The sequence below is a fragment of the Lacerta agilis genome, chromosome 9, assembly GCF_009819535.1.
Source record: "Lacerta agilis isolate rLacAgi1 chromosome 9, rLacAgi1.pri, whole genome shotgun sequence".
NCBI lineage: Eukaryota > Metazoa > Chordata > Lepidosauria > Squamata > Lacertidae > Lacerta > Lacerta agilis.
Window position 1 is genome coordinate 64,223,459 of NC_046320.1, and position 10,079 is coordinate 64,233,537.

Genomic DNA, 10,079 nt, shown 5'->3' on the forward strand with positions numbered 1-10,079 from the left:
GGGATGCAGGCTGAGACTTGGGCAGTGTCAGGGGGCGAATTCATCGTTGCCGGGATTCATCGTTGCAAGGGAGCTTGGCAAACTGAGTTCCCTTGCATGGTGAGTAGTTCCTTTGCGAGGACTGAGGATCCTGGGAAACAGAGTTTTTCAGCCATTTGGGGCTTTTTGTTTCGGGGGGGGGGGAGTTTTTCTGTTTTTTTGAAGCTGTTTTTGTTTTTTGAAGCTGTTTTTGTTTTTGAACCTGAACGACCATGGCTTGCTCCCCCCCCCCAGTTTTGATCCTGGGTTCGCCCCTGGGAACAAGGCTGAGAAGAGACCTGCAGTGCCTCCTATTCTCCAAGAGGTTGCTGTAGAGGTGGCATGGAGGGGGGGACTGTCAAGGAGGTGTGCTGCAGCTCTCCCTGCCCCCATGGCAGGAGCAGCATTCCTTGGAGTCTGGATCTGCTGCCCCTGTAGATTTTGCCACCTGAGGCAAGCAATTGCTTCCCTTTGCCTGATGGGTGGGCTGGCCCTGGGGTCAGGCAATGCTCCTTGGCGTTGCAAACAAGCAAGAGTGAACTGCCTTTTCATCTTTGAGGTGCTGGGGGGGAGGGTATAAGAGATTGCTGCAAGACTGGCTCCAAGCAGAGCGGTTAAATAAAAGAAGAAGAGAAAATGGACGTAAGCTCACAAGTGCATTCCTCTTCCTGTGTGTTGAATTCCCAAGGGTGTGATAATGTTCCAAAGATTGCCAAAAGATTCCTGCAAATGCAGAGCAGAGGGGAGAACTCTTCCTGGGAAACAATCTGATCCTTCTCTGAAGGTGCTTTGTCGCTGCAAGGTGTTTTATTCCACAAACAACTGCTTCTTTGACTCTGCCCAGCTATGCTTGCTTTTTCTGGACCGTTAAAAGATCAGTTTGCCATTTTTGCCATTTTTTCAGAATCTCTGGAGGGATCATTAAAGGGATGTTTATTAATTCAATTATCGAAAAGCCTGCCGGTTTATGATAAGAAGGCAACAGCATGTTGGCTCAAGTTCCGCGAAGCTGGAAACCTGGAAGCTCAGACCTGTGCCTTAACAGATGTGTCTTGTGATCAGCAATGATGTTGTGTGCAATGTAATGAATTGTGCTTGCTTACAATTTGCCCTCATTTGGGGCAAATTTGGGCATGGGCACCCCCAGTTACTATTTTTAAACTTATTTTAGATTTTGGGGATGTACTTACATGCCCTTTTCAGTGCCTTGCAGATAGAGTAGAGCTTTGGGCTGGACAGGAATCAACCCAGTCCTTCAGAGAATGCAATGTGTGTATGATTTATAGTGTCCCAAAGCTAATTTTGGGGGTTACATTCTGATTTTCTTAGTTGTTATTAGCCAATAAAAGGGATTTACATCTAAGTCTTCCCAGTGTCTTATGCTGCCTGGTTTTCTGCTGGCATCCAAAACCCAGATCAAACAATGAACAAATGTTTCAGCGAATGCCAGCCAGGAAGTTGCTGGCATCGATTGCTTGCAGAAATAGTGTCAGCTGCTTGTGTTTGTTATCAATGTTCCCATTCATCTGAAGCAGGTTAGGGTTTTTTTTTCCTTTGCCCATTGACTCTGATTTTCCCCAGCTTGAATTTCTGGATATCTGAGCAGACCCTCCACTCACAACACACACTTTCGGTCATGTGATACAGTTTGCCCAGCTATTTAAAAGCAGCTGGGGGGGGGTCTTTAAAAAGGCAGCTGGCTTGACTCCTTTCTCTGAGTCACAGAGCTGAGAATAGAGGGAAGAGAGCCTTTCTGGCTTTATTCACTGGCTGGACCCAAGCAAGACGGCATCATGGAGTGTGTGAGTCCTGGATTCTCTGTTGTTGCTGTTAGGGCAGCAGACTGTTGCTGCTGAGGTCGCAAGACGTGCTACTGTAACTGATCAGGGCTGGAGAACTAAGGGGCATTAATAAGTAGCCAGTCGGAGGCAGCAATGCTTCTGAATACCAGTTATTGAGAACTGCAAGAAGGGAGGGGGCTCTTTTTCTCAGGTCCTGCTTGCAGATATCCCACGGGCATCTGACTGGCCACTGTAAGAATAGGATGGTAGACCAGATGGGTCATTAGCCTCACCCAACAGGTTCTTCTGATGTTCTTGGGTTGTTCTCGTTGGAGAAAAGTTTGCCTGTTTCCTGATAACTGTTGTGTGCAACTTGCTTTTCTTCTTGTTTCTGGTTTCTTAGTAAACATTCTTGGTGCTTTGTCAGAGGGACTGATCTCCGTTGATGATACTGTGCCATTGATCACACACACACACACACACACACACACACACACACACACACACACAGCTTTCTAAAAAGATTGGTGTCTTGTCCTAAAGAGCTTATTATTGCAGGAGAGACAAGGGTAATGGAAGGGATGAATGCATGCATGGGGAAAAAAAAAGATTTTTTGCATGCTCAAAGGGGATGTGAGCTAAGGTTATAAGCATAAGACCTCACAGAAAAGATGGGATTAGCCCAGTGTGTAAACTGACCATACTGAAAAATGCTTCTTAGCATTTTAATTTCACAGTGGATCTGGTGGCTTCCTCCTAACAAGATATCTTGCTCTAAATGCATTTAGGGCTCTGGTTTGGACTGAAGGAGTGGTGCTGAGAAAACTCGCAGCTTAGTGCTGAATTGGAACAAATGCTGGATAGCTCCGTTGGTTAGAGCACTGTGCTGATGATGCCAAGGTCTCACAGGTTTGATCCCCATTCAGGACAGGTGCATATTCCTGCATTGCAGGGGGTTGAAATAGATGACCCCCAGGGTCCCTTCCAACTCTGATTCTATGAAATGGCAGCCATGCTTTCTGCAGATTGCTGTTTGTTCCAATTTATCACTAAAGAGTGGGTTTTATAGGGGGATAATGGTGGAGCAAAGGCAAAACCGCTTGGATCTGTGCTTTCTAGGAATGGGGCAAGCCAAAGTGTGGACAAGTCCTGTCTATTCCTATCTGGCTTAGCTGTTGCTGCTTCCTTGGTCCTGCATTCTCATCTCCATTTTCCCGGGGACTGCATGCAGACTCGTGCATTGGTAGCTCACTCAAGAGGGGCTGGCTGAAGAATCTGAACACAAATGGTAGCTGCCATGGCGATCACTCCCTTAGCATTAGCAGGGACAGAGGCTTGTTTTTAGAGATAGCTGGACAAAAGAGGATTGAACCCCTGGAGGCCTTTGCCCACCTAGCCTGGGACACCTCGGACTGACTCCAGCTGCAAAATCTGAGGCTGCTGAACCGACTGGGGGGCTGGGGCATTTTTTAGTGGGGGGTTTTGGGGGGTGAGGTTGTTGCTGGTTTTTGATGTTAATTTTTTGTATCTTAACTTTAGATCTTATGTTGGTAGTTTGAGCCCACCCAGCTGTGGGAGGGATTCCTGCACTGCAGAGGGTTGGAACAGAAGGTTTGCCATATGTCTGGAATTTCCAGGACATAGCCAGGATTCGGTAGTCAGAAACAGCGTCAGGGCGGAAATCGCAGAAATCTCCGGGAAAACCCACACATTTGGCAACCCATGTCGGAAGTGTAGTGAATTTTAGTGAATTCCATTTAAAAACAGCTCAAAAACTACTACCGTACTTCTTCTTTTGAGATAAAACTCAACAACTTTGTGTCCGAATTTTCACTTTTTGAAATATGGCAACCCAATAATAGAGGAGCCTGGGGGGTCCCTTCCAACTCAACATTTCTATGGTTCTATGTGGAAAGTGTTTAATTTTGTTGTGTATTTTGAAGTTTTATTTATTGTTTATGACTACTGTAATTATGTCCCCCCCCTCCCCCCAGGTTGTAAGCCGCCTTCCTCATGGCTTTAACTATGGAAAGGTGGCATACAAATAAAATGATGCATTTATGAGGCGTGTCCTTAAGTTCTGACAGTGGTTGGCTGGCTGGAGGAGAGAGAAGGGTGTGTACTACGGCACTGTGCAAATTATGATGGTGGCTCCACCCACCTCGGCCTCTGCCCCCACCCACCACTTGCATGTGGCCCCTGGACAGTTACCAAGAAGTAAATGTGGCCCTCAAGTTCAAAGAGGTTCCTATTTATTGTCTATCTATTTATTGCTGGTTTGCTTCCTTTTGTCATGTCTTGTAGCAACTGGGAACTCTGCTCCTCCATAATCCATACTTTCAGTTTGGTTTTCTTGGTTTAATTTCCACTCCCCTTTCTCCAGGGCCATCTTACCCATAGGCCAGGCTGAGAATCCAGGGCCCGAGATCTGAGTCTGGGGAAGAGCCCGCCTGTTGGTCGGAGCGCCATGGCGGGCTCTTCCGCTGCGGGCGGCTCTGCACCGCGAGTTCGGGGCGACCGAGCCAGTGGGACGCTGAGGCAGCCAGCCGGCTCCGCCCTCCTGCACACCTGGGACTGGGCAACTGAGGGGTGGGGTGGGGTGCCGGGTGGATCTTTGCACCCCAGTGCTACATACGCTTAAGACAGCCATGGCTTTCTCTCCTGAATCTCATGTAAGTCTTTCCCCTCCTGCTGCAGAGACTGGTTGTTACTTATCTGGACCTTCAGCATGGAGAGACGCTTAAGATGAAGGGGAAGATCTTGCCCGATTGCAAAGAGTAAGTTGAGAAGGAGGGGAAAGGGTCTCCAAGCAATATTGGGACTTGTGGTGCTTTTGCTCCAGCTGTGGTGGGCTGAGGAGCCAAGTGGGGCCCTCCACACCTCTGACATATGGCCCTCAGAAGGCTGCCCAGAAGACAACACAGCCCTACCTTTCTAGGTTGTTGTGACTTATTGAAGCGGGAATGTGGGGCTGGGACATTGGCATGAGTTATGTATCGTAAGTGTCATGGGGAAGTATGATTTAGGCTCCATCATTTCACCTCATCTGCCAGGCTTCAGGGAGTCCGATCCCTCCCCCGGTAGCAGCCAGTAAGCAGACAAACAAGAGGAAATCTTACCAAGTAATTTATTCCATAGATCACAGAGAGAGACAAAGGAATGCAGCCTCCCTGAAATAATGGCGTTGCTCCAAATAAAGTCCAACTCCGTCTATCCCTCCTATTCTACGTCATCCTTATAATGGCTAATCTGAGCTTTCTGCCTCTGAGCCTTAATGCTCCCCTGGTCCTGGGAGCGGGGGCAGGGGCAGGGATCAGGAATGCTTTCTAAAGACATTGAGTCTGTTAGTTGTCTCTCCCCTGGCGTTTCTTCTTCCTGCTGTCCCTCTCTCAATATTTTCCAGCTTCTCCCCTCCTGAGCCTCTGAAGAGTGCAAGCCACTATTCTAGATCTATACAGTCCTCTTGTTCTTGGGTAGGTTCAGGAGAAGGGGGGGTGGCCCCCACCATTCCTCCTCAGTCCAGCCCCTGACATCATCAGTCTACCTGTATCTCAAGACATATAATTGCTGCACAATACTCTGCAACAATGAGTGCTCTAACCTGGTTTTTCATTTTTTTAAAAAAAACAACGAAGTGTTTTCATGGAGCCCAAATTACATGGAAGATATTCCAGCTAGCATGTGTCTATGCCTAATATAGGGAGCTGCGTAGCAGTTGCTGCTTCTATGAAAATCCATTAGCTACTCACACAAGTGTTTCTTCTGAACATAGGTGTGTCAATTGGATCTTATAATATGGTTTATCTCTGTAGATCGCATAGCGTAAGTATAAAGGTTGTCATAACTTAAATATGACATGAGATTCTCTCTCTCTCTCTCTTTACATAACTTTTATTAAATTTTGTTTTACAATTTTAAATACTCATTTTAACATCCTTAAAATATCAGCGACTTCCCTTCTTTTTCCGTGGTTTATTTTACATATCATAAATCCCTGCATATTTTACAAAAACTAAACCATTCACTATTCCATTATTTCAGCCATCAAAACTTATTTGCATTTATTGAATTTATCTTAATGCTGCCAACGTTTTCAGGGGTACACATTCCCCACCATATATTCAATAAACGTTTTCCAGTCTTCTCTAGACGTATGTTCTTCTTGTTCTCTTATTCTATACGTTAAGTCTGCGAGCTGCACATATTCTGCCAGCTTAAGTTGCCATTCTTCTTTAGTTTGGACCTCGGTCGTTTTCCATTTTTAAATATGACACGAGATTCTCCGCCACAAACCTGGCTAGACATTGGTACAAGCCTCATATCAGCCTCACCTCAAAACGTGTCCTGAAGGTATTCAGGAGAGCATCATGAGTTCCTCACACCTTGCATAAAGGTCAGTGCATGTACATTGAGTTGCCAAGTAGAGTCTATTCCAGGCATAGGGAAACTCCGCCCTCCAGATGTTTTGGGACTGCAACTCCCGTGATCCCTAGCTAACAGGCAGGGGCGTAGCAAGGGGGGCGGGGGCCCCCAGGCAGCACCCCTGCTGGGGGTGACACTTCAGGCGGTGGCCCCACCCCCTGGGCTCATTTTTTAAAATTATTTAGGCTATTTTCGGCACTGCCGCGGTGAAGCCGCAGGGGCGGCCAGCGAGGAGGGGTGTCACCCCCCCTCGCTGGCCGTCCCTGCGGCTCCACCCCGGCAGCGCCGAAAATAGTCCCCCGCTTCCAGCGGCGGAGCTCGGCATGGAGGCAAGGGGCGGGCCATCGAGGTGGGGTGACACCTCTCCTTGCTGGCCCGTCCCTCTCCCTGCCCCGACTTGCGCTGTGCCAAGGGAGCCCGGGCGGCAGATTCGGGAGTCTTTGCAGCCCGCAGACACTCCTGAATCCGCCGCCCGGCACCCCTTCGTGCCGCGGCTGCTCGCGCAGGCATGAGCAGCCGCGGCACGAAGGGGTGCCGCCGCCAGGTGGCGGCTTAGGGAGTTTCCCGAAGCTGCCGCCCGGCACCCCCGGGGGTGGGGCGTCGCGTCGCATGCGTCATGACGCATGCACGCACAGTGATGCCCTGCCCCCAGGGGTGCCTCTTGGCTTCCCGCCCCAGGCAGCCAAGGGGCTAAAAACGCCCCTGCTAACAGGACCAGTGGTCTGGGATGTTGGGATTTGTAGTCTGAAAACATCTGGAGGGCCGAGTTTGCCTATGCCTGGTCTATTCCAATTCTTGGATGGGGGCCATCAAGAGAATGGGAAGACAGAGAGCAGGCAAAAGGTACACCCAGTGCAGTCAAAGCTCACAAGGGTGAGTTTCATTCCAACATTTAATTTGCAAAATGGTTGAGCTGGGCAGGAACTCTGGGGGAAAGACAACAAGAGCTACTGGAATTGCTCATCTCAAGCACCCCTCCACTCCCCACTAAGATGTATTAGCAAGAAATATTATAAATACACCAAGCTCAGAACAGTTGGTGGGCTCTCCTAGGTCCCAAGGAATTGGCAAACACCTTAAGGACAGATCTATTCTCTCTCTCTCCCCGCCCCCCATCTCTCTACCTTAATTTCTTAACTTGCTATTAGTGTGGGTTCTCTGGCAAAATTGCCAGGCCCATGTTCTATAGGCTTTGAAAATAGTTAGGGGTTCTGTCCCTCTCCAGCTCAAGGTGTGTACGCATGGTAGAATTTGCTGCCCGCTTAAATTGTAATTTTACCGTCTGAAACGGCATGCATGGATTCTGTCATTTTCACTTTGTGTAAATAAACTAAGCTTTCTTCGTTGGTTCCCCTCTCAACAAACCTAAGGGTAAAGCTATTGGACTGTCTCTCTAAAAATTACTGGGTGACCTGTCTGGCATTTCAGGGGTCTTTAGGATTGCCAGCCCAGAATAAAACAACGCTATTGGATGTCAGGGGTTTTATTTAGACAGGAATAGAGGCAAACACATATTCGTAAACGGACACCAAAAGATCCCAAAGCTCTTGTTGGGGTGTGTGTGTGGGGGGGGGGGCGGACACATGTGAGTGCTGGACATGCATGTGAATTCAGACACATACAGCAACAGTTCTGTCTGCCATCCTCTCCAAGATTTGCTGTGGATCTAGGCCAAGACAGCGACCATATCGCCCTTCACTTCAACCCGCGTTTTGACTGCAAGGGGGATGTGAACACCATTGTGTGCAATTCTAAGGAGAATGGGGAATGGGGAGAAGAGCAGAGAGAAACCAACTTCCCTTTTGAGCAGGACGGCAATGTTGAGGTGAGGGCTTAGCAGTGCATACCAAATGCATTTACTGAAGGTGTGCAGGAAAATGCATAGATCGGTGATGTTCAGCTTATTTTTTAGTTGCTGTTTCGTTGTTAGTGTTTTGTAGACTGTGATTGTTTCATTGGTGATTATTTGACTGATGATTTGTTAATTATTTTATATGATCAATGCTGTGTTTGTGATGTTCTATTGTACCTCGGGTTACAGACGCTTCAGGTTACAGACTCTGCTAACCCAGAAATAGTACCTCGGGTTAAGAACTTTGCCTCAGGATGAGAACAGAAATTGGGCAGTGGCAGTGGGAGGCCCCCTTAGCTAAAGTAGTACCTCAGGTTAAGAACAGTTTCAGGTTAAGAACGTACCTCCAGAACGAATTAAGTTCTTAACCCGAGGTACCACTGTACATTTATATGCCACCTTTTACTCCAAAGAGATCAAGGTGGTGTAAATGGTTTTCCTCCTCCATTTCATCTTCACAACAACCCTGTGAGGTAGGGTTAGGCTAGGCTTCCTCAACCTCGGCCCTCCACATGTTTTTGGCCTACAACTCCCATGATCCCTAGCTAGCAGGACCAGTGGTCAGGGATGATGGGAATTGTAGTCTCAAAACATCTGGAGGGCTGAGGTTGAGGAAGCCTGGGCTAGGCTAAGAGATGGTGACAGGCCCAAGGTCACCCAGTGAGTTTCATGGCTGAGTGAGGATGTTGTAGAGCTGTAACACTGTCCACAAGGCATATCTTCACTTCCTTTTCAGATACAGTGGTATCTCGGGTTACAGATGCTTCAGGTTACATACTCCGCTAACCCAGAAATAACGCTTCAGGTTAAGAACTTTGCTTCAGGATAAGAACAGAAATCGTGGTCTGGCGGTGCAGTGGCAGCGGGAGGCCCCATTAGCTAAAGTGGTGCCTTAGGTTAAGAGCAGTTTCAGGTTAAGAACGGACCTCCAAAACGAATTAAGTTCTTAACCTGAGGTACCACTTATTTTATTATGTCATTGCTATTTATCGTTTGTGAGCCACTTTGAGATTCATTTGAATGAAAAGCAGCATAGAAATAAACCTGCTCATTTACTTCAATGGAGCCAAGTGGAACAGGCAGGCAGGTGGCTTTCCTGGGATTCCTGGCTCAATAATAATAATAATAATAATAATAATAATAATAATAATAATTCATTATTTATACCCTGCCCATCTGGCTGGCCACTCTGGGCGGCTCCCAACAGAATATTAAAAACACAATAAAACACCCAACATTGAAAACTTCCCTAATCATGTAGGGAGGCATTATGTTGAGGTGATGAAGATGCCAATAGACACTCTCTGGACAGCCACTCGCACTGTCTACATAACGGCTGCTATTCCCCTTTGGGGCATGTTAAAAAAAAGAAAGAAGAAAAGAAAGAAGGCGGCGTCTCCCACACTGGTCATGATTCTTTCTTTTGCTTCTTGCAGCTTTCGTTCACCTTTCTTCCCGATGAGATCAAGGTGCTTGTGGCAGAGGGCCATGAAATCTCCATCCTCAACCGGCTGGGCCTGAAGACCATCGATTACCTTGCGGTGAAAGGAGACTTCAAGCTCCAAGTCCTCAAATTTCCCTAAACTAGACCTCCTTCCCCGTCGCCTTGTTACATGGCTGAACAAAACTCAGCTGTGTTCTTCCAAAAAAAAAAAAAAAAGTAGGCCGCTTAACATGGTTCTATTTTATAACTTGGATGGGGAAACCTTTTTACCCAGAGTTGCATTTCCTCCTGGGCGACCTCCCAGCACATCGAAGAACACCTTCATGGTAAAAGATGAATAAATTTTGGGACAGTCAACTGTGTAAGATATCCCATTCTTCCACTCGCAGATGGTTGGAGTGTTGTAAGATAGTAAAATCCTGGCTGGGGCTGAAGGCAGTTGCAGACCAAAATATTTGGAGAGCACCACTTTGGTAACAGCTGGTCTAGGGTGGACTTCAGGACAGAGCAGAGTCACCTTAAGGTGCTGGCTCTAGGTGAGGCTGGGAAGTGAGAGGCACAA

The 10,079-nt window shown here is 47.6% G+C and overlaps 1 protein-coding gene across 1 annotated transcript; it reads left to right on the forward strand.

Moving 5' to 3' along the window:
• The first annotated feature begins 1,720 nt into the window (after positions 1-1,720).
• LOC117052988 (16 kDa beta-galactoside-binding lectin-like) lies at positions 1,721-9,733 on the forward strand. The gene is made up of 4 exons (XM_033160437.1): positions 1,721-1,820; positions 4,497-4,576; positions 7,875-8,046; positions 9,510-9,733. The coding sequence occupies exons 1-4, from the start codon at positions 1,812-1,814 to the stop codon at positions 9,654-9,656; spliced, it is 408 nt and encodes a 135-aa protein (XP_033016328.1). The 5' UTR covers positions 1,721-1,811; the 3' UTR covers positions 9,657-9,733.
• Positions 9,734-10,079: the final 346 nt, after the last annotated feature.

Bases quoted from the DNA above. Each gene is read 5' to 3' on its own strand.
- LOC117052988 (XM_033160437.1), top strand. The intron at 4,577-7,874 runs GTAAGTTGAGAA...ATCCTCTCCAAG, and splicing joins ATCTTGCCCGATTGCAAAGA to ATTTGCTGTGGATCTAGGCC. The intron at 8,047-9,509 runs GTGAGGGCTTAG...TGCTTCTTGCAG, and splicing joins AGCAGGACGGCAATGTTGAG to CTTTCGTTCACCTTTCTTCC.